The following is a 26,889-nucleotide window of genomic DNA, read 5'->3' as shown; positions in this document are numbered from 1 at the left end:
AGTACGCTGTGACGTGCTAAGTTGCTTTAGTCATGTCTGACTCTTTGTACCCCATGGACCGTAGCCCGCCACCCTCTTCTGTCCATGGAATTTCCTAGGCAATAATATTGGAGTGGGCTGCCATGCTCTCCAGGGGATCTTCCCCACCCAGGGATCGAACCTGTCTCCTGCAGAAGCCACCAAAGAAGCCCTGGTGGGCAAATATCACCCCAGATTGCTGAATGTGATTAAAGGAGACAGAAACTTCCAGCTCTTTCCTCTGGGAATGTTCTTATGAGCCAGAACTAGAAATATCCTCCTTGTGCCTTGACTAATACAAGAGGAATGGGTAATAACTCATTAATTCGTAGCAGACAAGGATCAAAGCAAGAGGGAAATGTTGAGATAAAACTTTCCAGAGCCTGGGCATTTAAATGCTTTACTCTGGAAATTAAACTGCTGATATTTCTAAGCAGTCCCTTACAATCTCTGATATTTTGTTAAGATAAAGATAGGCAATGAAATCCTCCTACAGCAAAATCCTAAGTCCTAAAATGTACTTTCTCTTTGTGTGAGTATTTTAAATACATAAATTATGTGTCTACATACATATGCAATGCATTTTCCAAATTTTCTTCTGCTATTCAGAGCAGGATATTTTGGACTTACATTGAAGATAAATGTATGTTGATGTTTTACAGTATCTCCTGCAGTGTAGCTACTGTTAAGTGGCAGCAATAAATAATAACCACCGGCTCTAATTGCTTAGAGAATTGCCAAGTGATAATCTGTGATGTAATTAAGTAAAAGAAATCAATGTTGTCTTTAACCACCTCCATAAAATAATTCCCTAGAGAGGTGTCAGAGCTTCTATGAGTAAAGTTCTCTTACAGGGTAAAATTAACCCTCCAAGCACACTGTCCCTCAGCCAGGAAAAGTCAACCAGGCCCTGTGTTGGTTTTGATGTTGTTCAATGAACGATTAATATGTGGAGCCTCTGAACATTTAAAAAATTACCTTTTGTTTTGCTTCTGATTCCCAGAAATCAGCAGGATGAAAATAAGAGGCTGCATTTTCATTGGGCTTAGTGAGTGAGCCACTGGTTTGTGAAGAGAGTTCAGGGAGAGGGTTTGCCACTCTTTCACCTCCATTGTGTGCGTGTTTAGTCACTAAGTCATGTCCGACTCTGTGACCCCACGAACTGCAGCCTGCCAGCTCCTCTGTCCATGGGATTTCCCAGGCAAGAATACTAGAGTGGGTTCCCATTTCCTTCTCCAGACAATCTTCCCAACCCAGGGATCAAACCCCACATCTCCTGCATTACAGGCAGCTTCTTTGCCATTTGAGCAGCTTCTTTACCATTTGAACCAGGGAAACTCCCATGGTGGCTCCATGACCCACATGAACTGGACTGGGGTGGGGTCCAGGGAATGTGCAGGGGGGCCCTCTTCTAGGAGAACTCTAGAAATCCCCACAACTCTATTCTGATATGTCTGGTCCTGCCAAGTAAATATCATAGGCAAAACACTCAGGTCCAATCTATCTTCTGAAACCTTTTCAAAGGGGATTTTTCTGCTGAAGTGAAGCACGTGTTCAGTTCTGGAAGACGAGCAGGTAGGGTCTGCAAGAGGCTTGTCCCCTCGACACAAAATATGTCTATCCTAGCTTCAGAAGGATGACCAAACTGCTTGTCATTACTCCATTTTGTGAGCCATTACGTTATAGGGGTTGATCAAGATCAAAAATTCTTCCTAGGAGACTTGCCTTATTGGAGCCAAAACTCAGAGATGGTGTTAGTAGTGGTAAGGGTCTTCCTGAGACTGAGAGCTGTGATGGTCATGGGAATCTTATCTCTCTCTCTATTTAAGAATCCAATGACCTTGAGGTGTCTTGAGAAGGTTGAAAAGTGGAAGTGTGATAGCCAGATAGAGAATTATCTATCAGGAAATTAGCCAACAAGTGGTATTTCTGTCAGAATAGATTATAAAGCTATCTCGAATACATCTATGAAAATAAGCCTTTCCTTTCCATTATATAATGATTTCCTGTGGCTCTCTCCTTTTAATCTTTCATGCACTTGATTGCTTTGCTGCTGTTTCAAAAGCTTATGATTAAGAAGGCTAGAATTTTCAAAAGGGGGAAAGGATAAACCAACTTTGAAAACTTCAATGCAATTGCAGCCTCTCTAAATTCAATCAATCTCTAATAAAGGTTCTGATGTAAATTACCCATATTTTCCAGGGCTGAGACTCCCAGTTATAGACAACTAATTTTAGAGTCTTTGGACTTCTCTTGGTTTTAAGCCTTGGGACTTCTCTTGCTTTCCTGCCAGGATATATTGATCTCTTTATTAAGTACAGAGGTTTGGAGTTTTTGTTAGAGATGGGCAATTTTATGAATTAATTAAAATTATGAGATGTTGTATACTTTCAACTCAAGTCACAGGTGTGCCTTCCATGAAACATAACATCTATAGAGTTGTTTTGGTAATGCACTATTTAATTCAAACTGTCTTACACACTGTTATCAGAGTTCATGATTTCAAAAAGGAATCTCTTAATTGCAAGAGTGATTGCAGCATATCACCCAGAAGGAAGGACCTCAGGAGGGCAAAATCATTCAAAGCAATGTAATACCATGGGATTCATATTCTCCTAAAATGCCTCCTCACCTTATTGTCCAATGTCTTACCTTGAAAGTGATGTTATGGCTCTAAGAGCCAGACAGAGGAAAGAATATTCCATTTCAAGCAGTGGCTAGTATATTACCATGAACTCCAGGCAAGATCTATAAATGTCAACTGAATTCCATTGTAAGTAAGAGAAATGTATCCATTCACAGCCATCCACCCACATCAGAGGAGACCTTGCTGTTTGTGACCCCAGTTAAGCTGATACAAACAAAGCTCCATGTCTAGTATTAAGTGCTCTTTTGCATTTTGGAGACTCTTCCTAGCTTTTACTTTTCTGAAGCTCCTCAGCCAAAGGAGTTACCAGAATAGACAAGCATGAAATTAATTTTTCATAGTCATTTAGTAATAGATGGAATGCTCATAGCTCACTTCCATCAGGGTGGTTTCTTCCTTCTGTGGCTGCTGCTCCCTATGGATGCCGGCCCAATCCCCATCTAGAGAGCTAATGAAATAAACCTCTTCCTTGCTTGCATCTCAGGCTGTCTTAAAGTGGTATTTTGGGATCAATTCTTTCCCAATGGACTAAGAATCTTGTGGTATACCAGACTTCCTATCTGTAAGCATCCATCTAGCATTTATTATTAACTGTTCTAGACTGTAATTCTCTTATTGCCCACACTAGGCGAATGCAGCCATGGCCCTCTCTTAAACCAAAATTAATCTTAAAGCTTAGTTTTCTTTCCCATTCTTTTTTAAAAAGAATTTTAATTATTTCTTTTTGGCTGCGCTGGATCTTTGCTGCCACATGAGGGTTTTCTGTGGTTGCAGTGAGCAGGGGAGAGTCTCTAGTGGTGGTGCGAGAGCTTCCCATTGCGGTGGTTTCTCTTGTTGTATAGCACAGGCTCTAGGGCACACGCACTTCCGCAGTTGTGGTGCTCGGGCTTAGCTGTCCCACGGCATGCGGAATCTTCCCAGACTAGGGACTGAACTGGTGTCCCCTGCATTGCAAGGTGGATTCTTAACCAATGGACCACCAGGAAGCCCTTCCCATTCTTGTACCCCACAGTACTTAGTAGCATATTATTTTATAAATATGAGCCATGATGGAAAAAGGACTTAAGGACATACATGTGACATCGCTGCCCCTAACAATGAGCATGAGAGGCATTGCAGAGAGAAAATTTACCCACTGGTGCTCCCAGAGTGGGTTTTGACTATTTTCAGCATGTTACAGTTTCCAATGGCTTGGTTGAGGGCTTCCCCCATGGCTCAGCAGGTAAAGAATCTGCCTGCAATGCAGGACACACAGGAAACCTGGATTCCATCCCTAGGTTGAGAAGATCCCCTAGAGAAGGAAATGGCAACCCACTCTAGTATTCTTGTCTGGAAAATCCCATGGACAGAGGAGCCCAGCAGGCTACAGTCTGTGGGGTCTCAAAGAGTCAGACATGAGCAGAGAGAGAGAGAGAGAGAATGGGTTTGCCTTCATTCTTTTACTAAGAATCATTTACTGAACATCTACTTTGTGTAGGTGCCAGTATTAACAGGGGTTCAAAAACAAACAGTGCACTTCCAGCCCTGATGGAGCTCACAGGCTGTTCTCTTCTCTTACGAAGAGAACAGGAAATGTTCTTTCCTGCAGTCATGATTCTGCTTTAGCTGATATTTCATCACTTGTGTGGCTGGAATTCAGAACCCATACAACCACGCACTTCTAGGCACCCCCTTGACAGCCCCAAGGTCAAGTCATATTAATACTAATATTAATATTGTGGGTTGCTTTTTTGGGTGCTGATTTTTACTATGTAAGAACTAGAAACAGCTACAGCACCTCTGACTCACTTCCTACCCAATAGATTTCCTTTTGTCTGTAATGGTATAACTGTCCTTCCTCTCTTTACCTCTACATCTAATCTGTAACTAAAGTTTGGGTACTGTCTCTCATCAGTTCAGTTCAGTTCTGTTGCTCAGTTGCATCTGACTCTTTCCAACCCCACGGACTGCAGCTCACTAGGCTTCCCTGTCCGTCATCAACCCCCGGAGCTTGCTCAAACTCATGTCCATCAAGTCAGTGATGCCATCCAACCATCTCATCCTCTGTCATCCCCCTCTCCTCCTGCCTTCAATCTTTCCCAGCACTGGGGTCTTTTCCAAAGAGTCAGTTCTTTGCATCAGGTGGCCAAAGTATTGGAGCTTCAGCTTCAGTCCTTCCAATGAATATTCAGGACTGATTTCCTTTGGGATTGACTGGCTTCATCTCCTTACTGTCCAAAGGACTCTCAAGAGTTTTCTCCAACACCACAGTTCAAAAGCATTAATTCTTCGGGCTCAGCTTTCACTATGGTCCAACTCTCACATCCATACATAACTACTGGAAAAACCATAGCTTTCACAGTTCAGTTCAGTTCAGTCGCTCAGTCGTGTCTGACTCTTTGCGACCCCATGAAATGCAGCTCGCCAGGCCTCTCTGTCCATCACCAACCTCTGGAGTCTACCTAAACCCATGTCCATAGAGTCAGTGATGCCATCCAACCATCTCATCCTCTGTCGTCCCCTTCTCCTCCTGCCCCCAATCCTTCCCAGCATCAGGGTCTTTTCCAATGAGTCAACTCTTCGCATGAGTTGGCCAAAGTATTGGCGTTTCAGCTTCAACATCAGTCCTTCCAATGAACACCCAGGATTGATCTCCTTTAGGATGGATTGATTGGATCTCCTTGCAGTCCAAGGGACTCTCAAGAGTCTTCTCCAACACCACAGTTCAAAAGCATCAACTCTGCAGCGCTTAGCTTTCTTCACCGTCCAACTCTCACATCCATACATGACCACTGGAAAAACCATAGCCTTGACTAGACGGACTTTTGTTGGCAAAGTAATGTCTCTGCTTTTAGATATGCTATCTAGGTTGGCCATAACCTTCCTTCCAAGGAGTAAGCGTCTTTTAATTTCGTGGCTGCAATCACCATCAGCAGTGATTTTGGAGCCCCAAAAAATAAAGTCTGACACTGTTTCCACTGTTTCCCCATCTATTTCCCATGGAGTGATGGGACCAGATGCCATGATCTTAGTTTTCTTGATGAAAGTCGAAGAGGAGAGTGAAAAAGTTAGCTTTGACAAGATGGACCTTTATTGGCAAGTAATGTCTCTGTTTTTTAATATGCTGTCTAGGTTGGTCATAGCTTTTCTTCCAAGGAGCAAACGTCTTTTAATTTCATGGCTCTTCTCATTTCTCTATCATTTCCATTCCACTCTCACTTACTATGCTGTAAATGGCTCCTCTTAATTGGACTCTGTGTCTCTAGTCTCATAACTCCAAACCACATAATCCCTGTTACCAGTTCAAATCTTCCTAAAGCATAAACTTACAACCTCTGCATAAACAGCCAGTAGCTCTCACAGCAAGCAGAATGAAGATGAATCACAACTCTAACTGTATTTCTACATTCCTTTTCACTTGTCCCAAAGGCACTGGCAAATTTAAGATAATAGGCTCTACGCTCCCAGAACTTATTGTTCATGTGGCTCCTTCTGCCCTTTCCCATCTATGTCCAGAGTCCAAACCTTTCCTTCCTTCACAGCCCAATGGAAAATGTTCCCAAACCTCCCAGCCACAGGTGATCTCTCCTTATAACTCCCAAGCACTCTGAAATTGCTATTACTTTCCACTTGATATCATATTCACTTACATAGTAGTGAATGCCAACATGACCATCATCAGCTCATTCTATGGACTAGAATGAGTCAGTTGCTCTGTCATGGCTTTGTGTACATTATCTCAAGTTATCATTACCAGGGAGGGAGGTGCTATGAAGCTCCTTTTATAGATGAGAAAACTAAATCCAGAGAGACAAAATCACTTGCTAAGTTTATACAGAATAGCCAAGATTTGAATCAAAGTCTGCTAACTCCAAACCCTATGCTTGTAATGACTATGCTTCATTGCTTCCCATGTATGTATTTTTTAATGTCTTCTTCTAGTTTCCATCTCCATCTGAAATATAAAAATAATATCCTTTTATCTTTTACATCTGCCACAAAGTAAAATTTTGCCATTCCTTTGAATAAATGTCTTCCTGACTCCTTATCCAGTTCTAGGTACTTCAAAAACTTTTAAAATAAAACACTGAGTGATAAGACATTTCATTAGCTGTTTAAGTGAGCAGATACATGAATCTGATGTTAATTTCATTCTCTTCAATTCTTGGGAGCATTTAGAAGCACTTGAACCAAATGTATAAAATATTGGTTTTATTTATTCAAACTATCTTTTCATTTAAAACAAAAAGCTTCAATGGAGGCAACTCTAAAGATGAATTCATTGTTTGTGTACACTCAGACACACACACACATGCACACACACATACAGAAAATTTATACACTTGCTCACCACAGAAACACTAATAAGAAAGGGACCTGGCACATTGGAATTCGAGAACTTTAAATTCAGTGTCATTTTTAATGGTGGATATGAACATTTTGCATTCTTGTGTCTGTATCCTGAGATGGATAAGCCTGTCAAGACTGGTCTAAAGAAACAATCTCTCATCTTCATGCTTAACTTGGGCTTCCCTCTTGGTTCAGCGGGTAAAGAATCCAACTGCAATGCAGGAGACACAGGAGACACAGGTTCAGTCCCTGGGTCAGGAAGATCCCTAGGAGGAGGAAATGACAACCCACTCCAGTCTTCTTGCCTGAAAAATCCCATGGACAGAGCAGCCTGGTGGACTACAGTCCATGGGGTCACAAAGAGTCAGACATAACTGCCCGACTAAGCATGCACATTCCTCTTAATTAATCTGGGGCTATGGTTTTAGGGGAGTAAGGTCACAGAGGTAAAATGTGGTTTTCATCACCATATCAAGGGTAATCAACATGATTTATCTCTGTTGTTGTTGATACCAGCCACCTGGCTTAGGAAGTGTTTGTTTGTGTTCCCCTGTAAAGTCCCTCTTTCTTCCTCCCTTTCCACACTGTACTCTTTGGGAAAAAAAGTCACTATGCTCAGCCCACACTTCAGGAATGAGGTGCTATGTTCCACCCCCTTGGGGGTGGAGTAACTATACAAAGTACTTGGCATTTTAAATTATAAAAAGCTGAGAGGATTTCACAACTCAAAGAGATCATGAATAAGAAACATGGAAAAGATGAGGAAATCCATATGAGGAAGCAAAGAAGTAAGGAATTCAAGCTAATGCTCAACGAAGATATGGAGGGTCACACCCCTCAATAGGGATAAAGCCTCATGACCTGAGACACATTCCATTCAACTTTTGCTGCCCACCCAGTTCCTCTAGAAAAGTGAAGTATTCAAACATTTGGAAACTACAGTGAATTCTAAAATTATTTCACTTCTCTCCTGGGATCACCCTGTAAGTATAATAATACTTCATTCATTACAAATGTCTATCGATAAGGTTCTGGTCTTGAAAATGTATAAAATAGTTTTCAGGTTTCCAGGATTCAGTGTTTTTTCTTGGGAATGAACACAAGTGGATATGTAATGGAAGTGGTGCTAGAGGAGTAAAATGAGAAAACTAAGATCATGGCATCTGGTCCCATCACTTCATGAGAAATAGATGGGGAAACAGCGGAAACAGTGACAGACTTTATTTTTTTGGGCTCCAAAATCACTGCAGATGGTGACTGCAGCCATGAAATTAAAAATGCTTGCTCCTTGGAAGAAAAGTTATGACCAACCTATACAGCTTATTAAAAAGCAGAGACATTACTTTGCGAACAAAAGTCCATCTAGTCAAAGCTATGGTTTTTCCAGTAGACTTGTATGGATGTGAGAGTTGGACTATAAAGAAAGCTGAGCACTGAAGAATTGATGCTTTTGGATTGTGGTGTTGGAGAAGGCTCTTGAGAGTCCCTTGGACAGCAAGGAGATCCAACCAGTCCATCCTAAAGGAAATCAGTCTTGAATATTCATTGGAAGGACTGATGGTGAAGCTGAAACTCCAATATTTTGTCTACCTGATGTGAAGAACTGACTCATCTGAAAAGACCCTGATGCTGGGGAAGATTTAAGAGAGGAGGTGGAGGGGATGACAGAGGATGAGATGGTTGTATGGCATCACCAACTCAATGGCCATGAGTTTGAGAAAACTCCGGGAGTTGGTGATGGACAGGGAGGCCAGGCGTGCTGCAGTTCATGAGATCGCAAAGAGTCAGACATGACTGAGTGACAGAACTGAACTGAACTGAAAATGAGATAGCAGTTAAATGATTGGCTAAAAATCTTCATAATCAATAATATCTATTTGCACTATTCAATGAAAAGGGCTGTCTTAAAAAACTCTCCAAAGACCTACTTGCTGTCAAATAAAATAATTCTCCTTCATATTTCTGCTGCATTTAACTTGGTTAACTACCACCTGGTATTGCTGCTGCTGCTAAGTCGCTTCAGTCATGTCCGACTCTGTGCGACCCCATAGACGGCAGCCCACCAGGCTCCCCCGTCCCTGGGATTCTCCAGGCAAGAACACTGGAATGGGTTGCCATTTCCTTCTCCAATGCATGAAAGTGAAAAGTGAAAGTGAAGTCGCTCAGTTGTGTCCGACTCTTAGTGACCCCATGGACTGCAGCCTACCAGGCTCCTCTGTCCATGGGATTTTCCAGGCAAGAGTACTGGAGTGGGGTGCCATTGCCTTCTCCGATCTGGTATTGAGTAGCTATTAATTTGTAACAAACCATTCTCAAACTTAGTGGCTTAAAAAAGCAATCGTTTATCGCTGCTCACACATCTGTGGGGCAGCTAGAGTTTATCTTGGCTTAGGTCAGCTGTGTGGCTCTGCTTCTTTTGCAGATGTGCTAGGTGGCTGGGGAGTCATCCTTCTTGTCAGTCTAGGAATCTAGCCGTGGCATCTTTTTTTCCATGGCAATGGCAGAAAGCAAAAGAACAAGTAACATCTGAGGTCTTTAAGAGCTAGGCCTGGAATTGGTACACTGTCATTTCTGTCACATACAATCAGTTAAAGCAAGTCACACAGCCAAAGGGCAAGAAATACACTTTATTAACAATGAGGTCAACCACAAGCTAGTGGGTGGATACTCAGATAAGTGAAGAATTGGAATCAGTAATGCAATCTATTATATCCTTACTTCCTGAAACACTATCCTCTCCCCCTTTTAAAAAACACATTACCATTGTGATCCGCTCATATTTTTTTTTTCCTTAACCCTTTTTCTTCAACCTCAGTACTGTATGTAAGCTTCAAAAAAGGCTTAGCTTTTCTACGTTTCCTCATTCTCTCCATGTGTGTACTCTTTCTAAGAAAGCTAATCCAGGATCAGACTCTTGAATTCCCTGATGGTCATCTGCAGTTTACCACTGAGCATCTCCACATTTTCCTTTGGAACTGCCTAAACTCACAACCTTTGGTCTATGCTCCACTTAAATCAATGTTTCTTCCCAATACAAGGCAGTATCTCTAGAGACTTCGGTCTTTAGATCATACATGATATGAATGAAAAAAAAAAAAAATCAAAGCCCAATGAAAACTTACCCTACATTAATAGGAATTTGACATCTCTAAAATTTAGAAGAGACTATATCTAAAAGAAAATGATAATAATGAGAACAGTATCAAACACCAATTCCTATGAGAAATGGTTAAAGTTATTAACTTTTTTAAATCCAGAGATTATATGGCACATTACAACCACCATGTTTAGATAATTTAGTGCGTGATGTAGGAGGACCTGGGGCTTCCCAGTTGGCTCAGTGGTAAAGAATCTGCCTGCCAATGCAGGAGACTCGGGTTCAAGCCCTGGGTCAGGAAGATCCTCTGGAGGAGGAAATGGCAACCCACTCCAGTATTCTTGCCTGGGAAATCTCATGGACAGAGGAGTCTGGTGGGCTACAGTCCACAGGATCACAAAGAGTTGGACATGACTTAATGACTAAACAACAACAATAGGAAGACCTGAGGGGTTGTTTTTGGTAGCAGAATACTCAGCAGTCAGATTTGGGGGAGAAAAATTTTGCTTGATTTAAGGAAGACATTTTTAGTAAGAACTGTACAGAAACAAAATGGGCTGCTATCTGTATTTTTCACATGTCACTCTTATTTCCTGAAATGCTTGTTCCTTTTCCCTCTTATCCAAAATCCTATTTACCCTTCAAGACTTATCCCAAGCTTTCATTCCTCTATAAATTCCTGATTACTCAAATTTTATTGATCTCTTTCAACTCATGTTTCTAATCTCTTACCCCACCCCAATTAAATTAAGGGCTCTTTGAAAGTAGAAATATGACATACTATTTTATAACTTCAAGTAGTAAGCAGAGCGCTGAGCTTATAATAGCCATTCAGTAAATTCTTACTGGTTTGCTGGTTTTTTGTTTGTTTTTGTTTTATTTAAGTATAGATGATTTACAATATTATGTTAATTTCAGTTGTACAACATAGTGACATGGTTTGGGGATTTTTTTTGCAGATTATATTCCATTATAGATTATGACAAGATAATGGGTATAATTCTTTGTGCTATACAGTAAGATCCTTGATGTGAATCTATTTTATGTATAGTAGTTTGTATCTGTTAATTCCATATTTGATTACATATTTTCTGATTTCCAATCTGCAATCATTAGATTTGATTAGAATTTGAACCAGATTGAAATGCTCAGGAATCTGATCACTTCACTTCATTTCACAAGAGGATGTGCTCAGTCGCTCAGTCGAGTCAGACTCTTTGCAGCCCCATGGACTATAGCCACTAGGTGCCTCTGTCTGTGGAAATTTCCATGCAAGAATCCTAGAGTGGAGTGTCATTTCCTATTCCAGAGGATCTTCTCAACCCAGGGATTGAACCAACGTCTCTTGTGTCTCCTGCATTGGCAGGTGGATTCTTTACCACTAGTGCCACCTGCAAAGCCCCATAAAAGGATACAGTTTCTGATTTTAATGATAGACTGAAGGAATAGATTTTGCTATCACTTAACATCCAGGCTTGCATTTTTCAAAAAAATTAAAACCCACTGAATTTAGAGATCCTTTAAGATCTTAAATTTTTAGCACAAATAATTTCCTGGGAGAATTAACAAAATATGCCATCATTTCTTCATATCTGGAAATTATTTAAAACAAAAATCAACTGGTGACTGGGCATATATGATGTGGAAGAACACACACAACACTAGAGAACTGTCATTCCAGTTTGTAGTCAGGTCTCCCTGTTGTCATAGTTACCAATGTACTTCAAGCAGACTCCTTCCTGAATCACACTGCAAACTTTCAATGAAAATAAATGACTCTTTAAGCTTTATTTTTCCCTATCCATGAATTGAGCCTGCAAAATAGCATCGATCACATGTTTTTGTTTTTTTTTTTTTACATTTTGAGCAAGATTTTCAACATACAAAAGGAGTAAGAGGTTTAATCGAAACAAGTGCCTCTGATGAAGGTCTTACCTCATTTGCTCAGCAATATTCATTAAGTAGGTAGGTTTTGGGGACACAACTACAATCATGGCCCAGGATGGAGAGACAAGTAAGAGATGCATTTCAATGAAATGCAATCAGTATTGCACTGGAAGCAGAGAACAGAGATTCGTGGAAACACAAAAGAGAGACACCTCATAAAGTTTGGACTTCTGGTGCAGTCAGATCAAAGGGAGGTTCCATCCTGTGATTCTCAGTGTATTGTTTCTATGAAGCTTATTTATTTGGGGGGATGGTGGTGGTGAATAGACTTTACTTTTTCTTCTTTTTTAAATTTTATTATTGGAGAATAATTGCTTTACAATGTTGTGTTAGTTTCTGCTGTCCAACAAAGTGAATTAGCTATATGTATACATATATCCCTTCCCTCTGGAGCCTCCTTCCCACCCACCCCATCCCACTCCTCTAAGTCATCACAGAGCACTGATCTGAGCTCCTTGTGCTATACAGATTTCCACTAGCTATCTATTTTACACATGGTAGTGTATATATGTCAGTCCTACTCTCTCAGTTCATCCCACCCTTCCCTTCCTGTGTCCACAAGTCCATTGGCTATGGCTGTGTCTCAATTCCTGCCCTGCAAATAGGTTCATCAGTACCATTTTCATGTGTTAATATAGGATATTGTCTTCCTTTTTCTGACTTACTTCACCGTGTATGGCAGGCTCTAGGTCCATCCACATCACTACAAATGACCCAATTTCATTCCTTTACATGGCTGAGTGTATTCCATCGTATATATGTTTGGTCACTGTATTCCCAGTCACTTTGGGTAGAGGACACCGGTGTTGCCCTGAGCAGAGTGAGCTGGCCAGGGCTCCACACCCCAAGTTCCATCATCTGCTGATATTCACGCTCTGCCTCTTTCTGCTTTGGCTGCAGGAACTCCTTCACAGACATCCTCCGGGCCATCCTGCTCTCACTGGAAGTCCTTATTGAAGATCCAGAGCTTCAGATAAATGGTTTCATTTTAATTATAGACTGGAGTAATTTCTCCTTCAAACAAGCCTCCAAACTGACACCTTCAATCCTCAAACTAGCCATCGAAGGGTTGCAGGTAAGTTCACTGAATGTACTAATACCTTACGAGACTGTATGTGACCGTGTGCTCTTTTCTTATTGCAGCTAAAGTAATATTTGTCTTTGAGAAAGGTAAAAGAAAACTTTGGTAAAATCCACCTGTGAGTACTCTATTTTTATCCCAACCTCAGTTTAGATGTTGTTGTTGTTGTTTTTAAATTAGACTCCATTTTCATTAACAGCTCTAAATTACGGTTTCCACGGGTACAAATTACCTACTGTAGCAATTATGAAGAAAGCTTGGGGATGTCTAGTCAAATCCATCTGAGAGTTCACAAAAATTAAAGCTAGAAAACATCTGCTTTATGAGAGTGCTCTTACACTGCAGTGGCATGGAAGCTTCTCAGGGTTTCTGGGAGCATCTTTGCGCAGGCAAACGTGCCTGGTAGGTCCTTACTTCCCCAAATGCTATATGCCAAGGTGTGTGTACTAAAGGCTATCACTTCTGGGCAGATAAAGGAAGCAGGCAGAACTCTACTTTCTGTTTGTATGACCAGTCATCAGGACTTTGGGAAAGGGGCTTTTGTGCTGGGTAGAGGTTAGGGGATTCAGTCCCTGGAGTCCCCTCTGCTTGAAGGACCAGTGATTCTGTGAAAACTAAGTCAGAGGGGCAATGCTGCTTAACTTTGTGGTGACACATTACAGTACAAAAGAAAAGGCATATGTAGTACAGGGAAATTCAGAACCAGCACAGATGAAACTCATACACCTTCTTCATTCTGTAGGAAGACTGACTCAATGGAATGGCTCCCCTCCCAATAGACTGCAGTTACATGCAGCTATGTAGACAGCAAAATACCTGTTAATTCTCAGATCAGGCAGCCAGTACTCAAGCTCTTCAAAATACAAGACTAGGAAATCCATTTCAATCCCCTGTCCTACTCCAGTGTAATGAGTAATTGATGCATCTGCTTCTTAAACTGTGGCTGATTCACATTAGGCTTCGGGCAAATACGTAGCACTTGTTGGGCTTCTGATGAATTTATGTTTATTGAATGGATCTTATTTTGTTGAAAGGGTTTCCTGTTTCAGAACAGGGGCAAGTACACACTGTTCCAAGAATGCCACGTGGTCCTGGGGAGCTACATCATGCAGTGTATTGGCGGCATATTTTTAAGGTTGCTTTTGCATTTCTAGATTACAGTGTATCCTGCCTTGCCCTAAAAATCTCAATCACAGACTTTTCTGTCCTTTACTGTCAATCAGTTTCTCTTAGCTCCCTTTTTCTCCACTGTCCTCTCTTCTAAGCCTCTGAACATCTGATCTCTCTCTCTAAAGCTTTTATCAAAGGGAGTTTTAAAGTAAGCTGCAAGGTTTATTTCATACCCTATAATTACACTGGCCATATCTTTGGGATTTTCTGTGGTAGTACAAGCTTCATGCATTTTTATCTTTCTAAAAAGAGATAATTCATTACATGTGTAAATAGCTGTGGTTCAAGTTCTATGTAATTATAAGATTTTTTTCATAAATCAGGAAGAAAATGTACTTTTTCCAACTCTGTGTTCCAATTTTTCTTTCTGAAAATGATGTATATTATATAACAGGTCCCCTGCCAATTTCTCTAGACTGATGTGGGTCTTACTGAGTTAATGCATGTGAGTGTGTTTTAAAACATAGAGCTGTACGTACATTTATAAGGTATTTTACAAGAAATACTAAATGACCTTTTGTGGGGCAAGGCAAGTCTATCTGGGCCTTCTCTTGTCATGTACCAGGGATGAATTCCACAATGTCCCATAGCTCTGGCTAAAGAAGAGCCTCTGCTGGGAGAAGGGGAGATGCACAAAGACAGGGTCAGAGTGGAAAACAGGTACTTCCTCCCATCATCTCTCAGAGCAATGACCTGGACCCTTCTGTTGCTGAGCAATGTAAACTCCCTTGACTGGAGGAGAGCATCAGGTCAATCAGGCTGTCTGGATTGGGATGCAGCTTTTTCTGCAAATTCTGCCTGCCCAGACCCTAAGTACCTGAGATAGAAAGGTGCAATCTTTCCGAGAGAAGAAAGTCAGTGGTCCCTGAGGAAGCGGAGCTTCGGTGTGGCTCTGTCCGGGATATGGGCTTCCTGTCCTAATAGTGTTGGCTTGGTTCCTGCCCCACATTTGGTGGCCATCTCTGGCCAGCCACTGGCAACTTCTCACTCCAGGCCATCCTCTCTCAGGCTCTGTGGACATTCAGACGTCATGGTCACCTCTCTTCCAGCTCTCCCAGGGAACGTTTTTCACTGCAGCAGTTGTTTCCATACACATGGCAACCAATAATTCCTTCTGGCATTTCAAAATGTCCGAACTGGTAGGAAGCAGAATTCATGCCTTTGTGGTCATACTATTGTACAAGGAAGAGCCCATACTGGCTTCCATGTGCCAACCATGACAATTCAAGATAAATTCCACCCTGCTCCTGGAATGGGTGAAGGCATCAACTTTACCGGAGAAAGAAAAAGTCAGTGAGAGATGAGAAGTTGCTGTTGTTCCTTTTACTGCTACACCTTCAGAAAGGCCCAGAGAGGGTTGAGTGTCTTGCAGATAGGCAGGGGAATTTTACCAAACATTTAAAGAAGAGTTACTACCTATCCTTCTCAAACTATTCCAAAAAACTGAAAAGGGAACACCTCCAAACTCATTCTACAAGGCTAGCATTACCAAAACCAAAAACACTATTAAAAGAAAAAGAGAGAAAGAAAATTAGAGGTCAATATCTCTGATAAATGTAGATGCAAAAATCCTTTTCAAAAAAGTATTAGCAAATTGAATTCAACAATACATTAAATGATAATTCATCATGATCACTGGGATTTATTCCAGGGAAGCAAGGATAGTTCAATATCCACAAGTTAATCAATGTGATTCACCACATTAATAACATGAAGGATAAAATCACATGATTGTGGGCAGGGGTGGGGAGGGATGAACAGGCACAACATAGAGAATGTATGATACCATAATGATTGACACTCATCATTATAGACTTGTCAAAACGTGCAGAGTGTACACCAAAGGTGAGACACAAAGCAAATGATAGGCTTTGTGTGATTATGATGTGTCAACATAGGTTCATCAGCTGTAATGAAGGGACAACTCTCATGGGGACTGTTGATAATGAGGGAGGCTACACATGTGTGGGAGCAGAGGATATTGGAAATCTCTGTCCTTTCCAGTCAATTTTGTTGTGGACGTAAAACTGCTCTAGAAAATAAAGTTTTAGTGAAGAAAAGTGCAATTGTACTCAATCATTCAAAGAAAAAGGCACGTGCATAGACTTTTGGTTATGCACTTTATAGGCTAAATTAATGAGTTATAATAATAATCATGTAGAAGACTACTCTTTAAGGGATCATCAGATTTTCTACATCAAAAGTTACCCTGGATCAGCCAGCCATGAAATTCTAACAATATATATAGTATATATTCCTCATTTTAGAACAATGGGATATGTCATTGTTTAGAATATTAAGTTGTCCCAGCTACATAGTCTGTGAATATTAGTTCAAAAAAACTTTAGTTAAAATACTAATTTTGAGAATGCCTGGAAGTCATTTTCTCTTATTCTGCTGTTTCATCTCTTAAATGTGGTAAGTAATGTCTAAAAGAGCCATCATATCTATTCATTACAACCTGTTTAAATTTTAACCAAGGTAATATTTATGCCACCATTTTAATATAGCAGAGAATTATTCTCAATTCTGCAGGGAAATTCTGGCAGAAAGAGCAACAAGCTGAAGTCCTGTTCTTGAGTTTTGCAATGTTTCCAAAATCAATTTTTGGAATCATTTCTTATAAATCACTGCCACCCAACCATTACAATCAACACACAGCATATATCAATGTTCAGCCAACCCAGATACTTAAAGAATTGACTGTGCCGAAGTGTTTTACTAAGCAAGAGTTATAGGCTATTTACAAAATATTTGGTTCCCTGAGGACTCAGATGTTGTTAAAGGTTTACAGAAGTTTACTTCTGACTCACCAGAGATTTAGAAAGCAGTCTTCCCCCCCCCATTTCTGTGCTTATGTTATTTTCGTTTGCCCAATCGAATACTTGATCAGTTCATTAACTCTTCATTCCAGTTCAAGGTTTATGGTATGATTTTTGTTGTTGTTTTGTTAAAAATGGCTCTATGATATTTATATCAACTTTTATTTAAACTCTCCCATGTGAGAGTTGGACCATAAAGAAGGCTGAGCGCCAAAGAATTGATGCTTACTTTCAAATTGTGGTGCTGGAGAAGACTCTTTAGAGTCCCTTGGATATCAAGGAGATCAAACCAGTCAATTCTAAGGAAATCAGTCCTGAATATTCATTGGAAGCACTGATGCTGAAGCTGAAGCTCCAATACTTTGGCCACCTGATGGGAAGAGCCAACTCACTGGAAAAGACCTTGATGCTAGGAAAGACTGAGGGCAGGAGGAGGAGGGGGTGACAGAGGATGAGACGGTTGGATGGCATCATCAACTCAATGGACATGAGTTTGAACAAACTCCAGGAAAGGAGTGGAAAAAGAGATCCATTGCTTTTCCAACTCTTAACCCAAAGGTGGGAAGGGATTGGGAGCAATGCTCAGAGGCTCAGCTGCGAACCATCCATCTCCTGGGAAGCCCCTTTCATTAAACTGTTTCCAACCTTCATCCATCCTCTCTTGCCTCCTTCCAAAATCCTGCTCCTCTCATATCTTACTTTTCTATCCCTTTTCCAAAACATACAATGCATTCACTTGCCTTTGGGGAATCCAAAGTGCCCTATTCACTTGGAAGACTAGAACAGTAAAACATCCATAAAGTCACTGGAAAACATGACAGTTCCTGAGGGTAAATGAATGGTAGGAGGTGATCATATTTTTGGAAAGGCTGGTTGGGAAGATGCATTTCAAGTTAGTAGTAGATTCACATCAGATCAACCATCTATGACTCAGACATGCAGGCCCACTGATTCACGGTGTATTCGTTTAACAGAAAATGTGGGTCAGGTATTCTCCTAAACTGGTTGCTAGTAGAGAACAAAGCAACCTGGCTTCCTGAAGCTTACATTTTATCATGCAAAGTTTGCAAACCATCAGTCTCAGCATAACCAGGAGCTGGTCAGAAATGTGGAGCTCCAGGCACTACCCCCAAACTTACTAAATCAGTCTGCATTTCAAGTTCTGCATACAAATTAACATTGGAGAAGGCATTGCTCTAATAGATGGTATGGCAGTATAATGTGATGGATCTCACCCATAAATGGACAGACTCCCCTGGAAGGTTTGTTACAACCCACCTCCCTTGTCCCTACTCCCAGTTTCTGATTCCATAGGTCTGGAGCAGAGTCCATGAGCTTACACTTCAAAAATGTTCCCAGGTGCTGCTGCTGCTGATACAACCAGACAATGTAGGTGAGAGTAGAGTCCAGCTATTTGGACTTTAGTCCTGGCTCTGCCACCCAAAGACCTCAGGCAAGTCATTTATCTCTATCAGCTCTAGTTCTATTGTCTGTAAAGATGTGGTGGTAAAACAGAACTACCTGACTTGTTTATGGTAGAAATTAAATAGCGCATGAAAAATGCCTGGGCCACAGATTGTAGCCCACCAGGCTCCTCTGTCCATGGGATTTCCCAGGCAAGAATACTGGAGAGGGTTGCCATTTCCTTCTCCAGGGGATCTTCCTAACCCAGGGATTGAACCCAAATCTCCTGTGTCTCATGCATTGGCAGGCAAATTCTTTCTCTGTTACCTCAACTTTTCAAAGTTTGAAATTAGATCTCACCAGCTGTTCACTGGGCGCAAACAAGGGTGCTCCCTTCTCACCTCAGTCAATGACTTGGGTCCAGTTTGGTGTCACCTGTTCAGACAGTGGCACTTGAGGTGCCTTTTGTTTCTGTTTGCATGTTGCGACCTCTTTAATTATCACCAAAGTCTGCTCCTAAAGCTTCTATAGTTGAGTGATTAATGGGGTCGAACTTCATGTCTTTCACACTGCAGGACTCTTTTCATCAGGAACATTTACAGTCTTTGATCGATTCTTACACTTTCCACATATTAAAGAATGTTAGATACAAATAAATGGAAGGGAAAGGGTATTTTGTATATATTTTGTCAAGAAGGTTCTCAATTCATTCTGAACACTCCAGGGATGCCTGAAGAACATTCTCCTCTAAACAAACTACCCTTTATCTTCTCAGGCCACAAAGCTATAATCCTGAGTTTGCAATAATAGAATACGTTATTACAGAAATATTAGAGGAATAAAATGTCCCCTGTAATGCTCTACCTTGTTAAGTATCCATTAAACTCAGGAAGATGATTAGAGGTAATGACACTCCAGTGATGCTGATGGCAGACAGGATGGCCCATTTAAAATAGTTTCAATTAAACAGGTCTATCTCTGGCATGTTGTTGATAAATGGTTTTTCTGGACTCTCACGCATTATAGACCTGGCCAATGCTTGGATTCATCCATTCAAGAAACCGTTACTAAGACTTGACTTTGAGTCAGTCACAAAAATAAACAGATGCTGTCCCTACTCTCAGCAAGTCATCATTCAGAGGAGAGGCAGCTCTATAAACAAATGATGAAAACGATGTTGCACGTGCAAGAAGGGAGATACACACCAAATTAATACAATCCCAGTTTAGGCAGGAGGAGTTAGGAATGGGCTCTTGGGTAAAGCTGCATCTTGACTGATTCTTAACAGGTGAGTGAGGAAGAGCCAAGTGAAAGCAGGCTGGGAGAAATTTCAGGCAAAGAAGTTATTATGGGCAAAAATACAGAGGCAAGTTGTTTTTGTTGTTTAGTCATTAAGTCGTGTCCAACACTTTGCGATCCCATAGACTGTAGCCCTCCAGGCTCCTCTGTAAGTGGGATTTCCCAGGCAAGAATACTGGAGTGGGTTGCCATGCCCCCCTCCAGGGGATCTTCCCGACCAAGGTATCAAACGTGCGTCTCTGGCATTGGCAGATGGATTCTTTACCGCTGAGCCAACCAGAGGCAAGACCACAGAGGCAAGACCTCAATCAATAAGAGAGAAAGAAACAGAATCAAGTTCCTAATCTTGGCATGCACCAGGACCAGGCAAGGAGCCTGTGTGCCCCTGTGCCATGCTAAGGAGCTTGGTCTCTTTCTGCAGGTGTTGAGGGCCACTGAACACCTTGAAGCAGGATGACAATACAGATTGATGCTTCTCATGGGATCAGTTTGGCAGGTATGAGCAGGGAAGAGTCAAAGGTGGGGAACCAAATAAAAGACAACTGAAATCATTCAAGTAAGAAGTAAGAGCTTAAACTAGGAGTGACTGAAAGATTTCGATAACTACATAGGAAGTCAAGTAAGGCAGTGATTGGTTGTTGGATGCTTGAGAATGGAAAGTGAAGATGGAGGAGTCCACGATGAAGCTTGGGTGTGCAGCTTGGGTGAAGGGTAGGGTTGGTGCCAACCAATGAGATGGTGAAGATGGAAGCAGGCAGGTGTGGGAGAGAATAAGCCCTTGACAACACTGATCTACACTTACAAGTTGTAAGAAAAGTGTTCTTACAACACTTTTTATCACCCAGTGCTGCAAATCCGTAACTTTACCTTCATCGAAATAGTCTTAGTGCTTATGTCAGGGATGGAAAAACAGGCTTGCCCTCACATACTATATCTAAACAACTGAAACTCAGCTCAGGAAAAAAGAATGCTGGCACTGATTGGCGATGGTTCCTTTCACTGTGGATCGTAAATAGCAAGTCTGCCACACATCCTGGGCGTCCCAGGTGGCTCAGTGATAAAGAACATGCCTGCCAATGCAGGAGACACAGGAGACATGGTTTCAATCCCTGGATCAGGAAGATTCCCTGGAGGAGGAAATGGCAACCCACTCCAGCATTCTTGCCTGGGAAAGCCCATGGACAGGGAGCCTCGAGGGCTACAGTCCAGAGGGTCTCAAAGAGTCAGAGATGACTGAGCACACACACACTCCCTGACTTGGGTATTCTAGCTAAATTGGGGGACAGTCTAGTGTTCATGGTACAAGAAATAAGGAGAATAACCATAGGGTGAGACAGCATCTTGAAGAAGCTCATTATCTCTCCTCTAGGTTAAAAGTAGTCAAACCTCGTGATGATCATGGTGGTGGTGATGATGATACTTATTGTTAGTCTGGCACTTAAACCACCTTTACCCAGTGCCTTATTTGATCCTCTCGAGAGCCCTTGGTTTTCCCAAGTGGCACTAGTGGTAAAGAACCACCTGCCAGAGCAGGAGTTGTAAGAGATGAGAGTTCGATCCCTGGGTTGAGAATATCCCCTGGAGGAGGGCATGGCAACCCACTCCAGTATTCTTCCCTGGAGAATCCCATGGACAGAGGAGCCTGAGGGGCTACAGGGTCACAGAAAGTCAGACACAATTGAAAGCGACTTAGCATGTACAGCCCTTGGTAATAAGCAGAGCAGAAGAATAACATATCATCACTTCAAAAAAAAACCCACGAAAACCCAGGAAAGATTGACTGGATTGATCAGTGAAACATCAGTTCTGAATAAGATTTTAGTTGCCTTGGAGACCAGCTAAAACCCCAGACTTTTTGTTGCATCTCACAAGAGAAGGTGGAACTTGTGAGAATAAATAGCTGATAAAGTGCAGTCTCCATTTACATCAAAGTAAAGTATTTGTTGTTAAGAAGCCAATACGAATAGTTAACTCATTTTGGCTCGAAGATAATTTTTCAAAGTGCAGTATTTTGTTTTTATACTTAGAAGGGCCTAATTTCTACACAATAAACTCTTTATTGATGCGTTAACATACACCTAGTTCAGTTCAGTTCAGTTCCGTCGCCTCAGTCGTGTCCGACTCTTTGCGACCCCATGAATCGCAGCACACCAGGCCTCCCTGTCCATCACCAACTCCCGGAGTCTACCCAAACCCATGTCCATGGAGTCGGTGATGCCATCCAGCCATCTCATCCTCTGTCATCCCCTTCTCCTCCTGCCCCCAATCCTTCCCAGCGTTAGGGTCTTTTCCAATGAGTCAACTCTTCGCATGAGGTGGCCAAAGTATTGGAGTTTCAGCTTCAACATCAGTCCTTCCAATGAACACCCAGGACTGATCTCCTTTAGGATGGATTGACTGGATCTCCTTGCAGTCCAGGGGACTCTCAAGAGTCTTCTCCAACACCACAGTTCAAAAGCATCAATTCTTCGGTGCTCAGCTTTCTTCACCGCCAAACTCTCACATCCATACATGACCACTGGAAAAACCATAGCCTTGACTAGATGGACCTTTGTTGGCAAAGTAATGTCTCTGCTTTTAAATATGCTATCTAGGTGGGTCATAACCTTTCTTACAAGGAGTAAGCGTTTTTTAATTTCATGGCTGCAATCACCATCAGCGGTGATTTTGGAGCCCCCAAAAATAAAGTCTGACACTGTTTCCACTGTTTCCCCATCTATTTCCCATGAAGTGATGGGATCAGATGCCATGATCTTAGTTTTCTGAATACTGAGCTTTAAGCCCACTTTTTCACTCTCCTCTTTCACTTTCATCAAGAGGCTCTTTAGTTCTTCTTCACTTTCTGCCATAACATCTAGAGAACTACCCAAATTGTAATCATGCAGCGAAGTTAATTTTCAGAAAATGAAAATATTTTAGTAACCAAAAACAGATTAAGAAAAAGAAACTGCCATTTACTCAGAGGTCCCTCCTTCCCCTAACTCAGTAGCTGACTCCCAAAGGTAGCTAAGATCTCTACTAGCTTTGTTTGTAGTGATGCTTCCTAAGGCCCACTTGACTTCACATTCCAGGATGTCTGGCTCTAGGTGAGTGATCACACCATCGTGGCTATCTGGGTCATGAAGATCTTTTCTGTACAGTTCTTCTGTGTATTCTTGCCACCTCTTCTTAATATCTTCTGCTTCTGTTAGGTCCATACCATTTCTGTCCTTTATTGTGCTCATCTTTGCAAGAAATGTTCCCTTGGTATCTCTAATTTTCTTGAAGAGATCTCTAGTCTTTCCCATTCTATTGTTTTCCTCTATTTCTTTGCATTAATCACTTAGGAAGGTTTTCTTATCTCTCCTTGCTATTCTTTGGAACTCTGCATTCGCATGGGTATATCTTACCCTTTTGCCTTTTGCTTCTCTTCTTTTCTCAGCTCTTTCTAAGGTCTCCTCAGACAATCATTTTGCCTTTTTGCATTTCTTTTTCTTGGAGGTGGTCTTGAATACACAATACACAGCATCAAATAAGTGTTACAAAATACCTGCATTAAATGTATATATTTTACTCTTAAGAGATTCTCTCAAACTTTCCCTTGGAGCCCATTTATTTTCTTAACTTGGTCGTGTGGTTTCCAAACTCACCACGTGTTAGAAGTCTGTAATAAGAATTTGGTGGAGGGGCTAATTCATATTGACATATAGACTATATCAAGAAATAACAGCTATCAGCCAGGGAAGAAACACAAAGAAGATTAAAAATTTTACTACCAAAACTAGAAAGTACCATGCTGTGGCCATTCCGCATAGAGCTTAATATACCTAAGAGCACTGTATACTGTGGAGCCAGATCATGGTGCACAGTTGTGATCCTGAGCTATCAGAAGAGTTTCAATCACTTTCAGCAAGTGATATTGAAGACACCATGGAAATGTGTAAATAGTAGAGAAAGATTTTCCTCTATAGTAGTTATAATGTGATATAGAAAATTTTACAGTTTAAGAGACACTTAGTCACTAGTATAACATAGGAATCCTAGAAATTATTAATTTTTTTGAGTTTTAAAGATGTTTTATTACAGTGAAAATAGCTTCTACATTACCAAGACAAAACTCTTTAAAGGTTTATATTTCTTAAATAGGAGAACAACAGATGCTTTCGGTACTTTCAGCTGTTGAAATCTCTCAACTCGACTCCCACTTCCAAACTCCACTACTGGGGGTTCATTATACGTGTTCAGTATAAAAAAATCTTTTAAAAATACTGGTGATACTGGAAAGTAATTCAGTTCAGTTCAGTCACTCAGTCACATTGCGACCCCATTGACTGCAGAACACCAGGCTTCCCTGCCCATCACCAACTCCTGGAGCTTGCTCAAACTCATGTCCATTGAGTCAGTGATGCCATCCAACCATCTCATCCTCTGTCGTCCCCTTCTCCTCCTGCCTTCAATCGTTCCCAGCATTAGGGTCTTCTCCAATGAGTCAGTTCTTCGCATCAGGTGGCCGAAGTATTGGAGCTTCAGCTTCAGCATCAGTCCGTCCAATGAATATTCAAGACTGATTTCTTTTAGGATTGACCGACTTGATCTCCTTGTTATCCAAGGGACTCTCAAGAGTCTTCTCCAACACCAAAAAGTTCAAAAGCATCAATTTTTCAGCACTCAGCTTTCTTTATAGTCCAACTCTCACATCCACACATGACTACTGAAAAAAACCATAGCTTTGACTAGACGGACCTCTGTCAGTGAAGTAATGTCTCTGCTCTTTTCATATGCTGTCTAGGCTGCTCACAGCTTTTCTTCCAAGGGGCAAGTGTCTTTTAATTTCATGGATGCAGTCACCATCTGCAGTGATTTTGGAGCCCAAGAAAATAAAGTCTCTCACTGTTTCCATTGTTTCCTCATCTATATGCCATGAAGTGATGGGACCAGATGTCATGGTCTTTATTTTTTGAATGTTGAGTTTTAAGCCAGATTTTTCATTCTCCTCTTGTACCTTTATCAAGAGGTTCTTTAGTTCTTCTTTGCTTTCTGCCATAAGGGTGGTATCATCTGCATATTTGAGGTTATTGGTATTTCTCCTGGCAATCTTGATTCCAGCTTGTGCTTCATCTAGCCTGGCATTTTGCATGATGTACTCTAAACAGAATTTAAATAAGCAAGGTGATAATATACAGCCTTGATGTACTCCTTTCCTGATTTGGAACCAGTACATTGTTCCATGTTTGGTTCTAACTGTTCCTTCTTGATCTGCATACAGATTTCACAGGAGGCACGTAAGGTGATCTGGTTCCCATCTCTTGAAGAATTTTCCACAGTTTGTTGTGATCCACACAGTCAAAAGCTATAGTGCAGTCAATGAAGTAGAAGTAGATGTTTTTCTGTAACTCTCTTGCTTTTTCTATGATCCAATGGATGTTGGCAACTTGATCTCTGGTTCCTCTGCCTTTTCTAAATCTAGCTTAAGCATCTGGAAATTCACGGTTCATGTACTATTGAAGCCTAGCTTGGAGAAGTTTGAATATTACTTTGCTAGCGTGTGAGACAAGTGCAATTGTGTGGTAGTTTGAACATTCTTTGGCATTGCCTTTCTTTGGGATTGGAATGAAAACTGACCTTTTCCAGTCCTGTGGCCACTGCTGAGTTTTCCAAATTTGCTGGCATATTGAGTGCAACACTTTCACAGCATCATCTTTTCGGATTTGAAACAGCTCAGCTGGAATTTCATCACCTCCACTAGCTTTGTTCGTAGTGATGCTTCCTAAGGCCCACTTGACTGGTGAGTAAAAATAAGAAAAATGCAAACTACACACAACCCTACACAGAAATAAACCTTTTAAACCTGGACATCTGGTCCTTTCACTTGATAGCACACAGTAAACAGTATTTTAGCTCTTTAAACATTTTACTTCAATGTCATTTTATAATGACTGCATCATGTTCCATTGTTCAATTATATGATAATGTATTAACAAATTCCCAAGTGCTGAATATTTAGAATGTTCTCGATTGTCTCAGTATTGTGTAAATTCCTGACATCAACGTTCCTTTAGCTGATTTCTTGGCTACATGAATCATCGCCTTAGGATTAAATTCTAGAGGTGAAACATATCTTAAAGATGCTCTATAGAAGATTTTTTTTTTTAATATTCATCAGCAAAGTATGAGATGGTCTGCTCCTGAACCAAAATCAGTTCTGGATATCAAAAATAAGTCTTCATCTGTTTGTAACCTTCCCACAATGCCTCCACCACACAACCCCTTTTTGTTTTAATTTGCTTTGATTAGCTTGATTACTACTGAGGTGAAATATTTTTCCATATGTTTATCTGACCATTTTATTTTTTTTATTTGAAAATTTTTTTAAATTGGAGGCTAATTACTTTACAATATTGTGGTGGTTTTTGCCATATATTCACATGCATCAGCCATGGGTGTACATGTGTTCCCCATCTTGAACCTCCCTCCCCATCCCATCCCTCAGGGTCATCCCAGTGCACCAACCCTGAGCACCCTGTCTCATGAATCGAACCTGGACTGGTGATCTATTTCACATATGATAATATACATGTTTCAAGGCTATTCTCTCAAATCATCCCACCCTCACCTTCTCCCACAGAGTCCATAAGTCTGTTCTTTACATCTGTGTCTCTTCTGCTGTCTCGCATATAGGGTATCTGACCTTTTTATTATCTTTTTTATGTATCACCTGTTAATGTACTTCAACCATTTTTCAATTGAGGTTTTTAAATTGTTTCATTTCTAATTTGTAAGAAATTTTTTATTATACAAGGAAATTAACATTTTCTCACATGTTACAAATATTTTTTTACAATTTGCATCCATCAGTGAATAGTGTTTATTTTTGCTGTACTTTTTAAAGAAGTTAAAGATGTTTGTTATCCTTGCCTTGAGAACCCCATGAACAGTATGAAAAGGCAAAAAGATAGGACACTGAAAGATGAACTCCCTAGGTCAGTAGGTGTCCAATATGCTACTGGAGATCAGTGGAGAAATAACTCCAGAAAGAATGAAGAGACAGAGCCAAAGCAAAAACAACACCCAGTTGTGGATGTGACTGGTGATGGAA

General features: G+C 41.0%; 1 protein-coding gene and 1 long non-coding RNA gene across 4 annotated transcripts in view; one reads left to right on the top strand and one right to left on the bottom strand.

The window, feature by feature from the left end:
* The window catches only part of CLVS1 (clavesin 1), a 190,630-nt gene that overhangs the window by 85,696 nt on the left and 78,045 nt on the right, over positions 1-26,889 (top strand). For all 3 annotated transcript variants that reach the window (XM_081501150.1, XM_081501149.1, XM_081501148.1), the window contains one exon: positions 12,939-13,113. In XM_081501150.1, coding sequence (XP_081357276.1) covers positions 12,939-13,113 — 175 coding nt within the window. The remainder of the gene's footprint in view (positions 1-12,938; positions 13,114-26,889) is intronic.
* LOC145510318 (uncharacterized) overlaps positions 4,090-26,889 on the bottom strand; it is a 40,424-nt gene continuing 17,624 nt past the window's right edge. Inside the window, exon 3 of the long non-coding RNA XR_014056955.1 lies at positions 4,090-6,599. This is a non-coding gene — a long non-coding RNA (uncharacterized LOC145510318). The remainder of the gene's footprint in view (positions 6,600-26,889) is intronic.

Source organism: Giraffa tippelskirchi, chromosome 6 (genome assembly GCF_054371585.1).
Source record: "Giraffa tippelskirchi isolate mGirTip1 chromosome 6, T2T-mGirTip1v1.2.pri, whole genome shotgun sequence".
NCBI classification, from domain to species: domain Eukaryota; kingdom Metazoa; phylum Chordata; class Mammalia; order Artiodactyla; family Giraffidae; genus Giraffa; species Giraffa tippelskirchi.
This window is presented reverse-complemented; position numbering and strand designations above follow the sequence as displayed.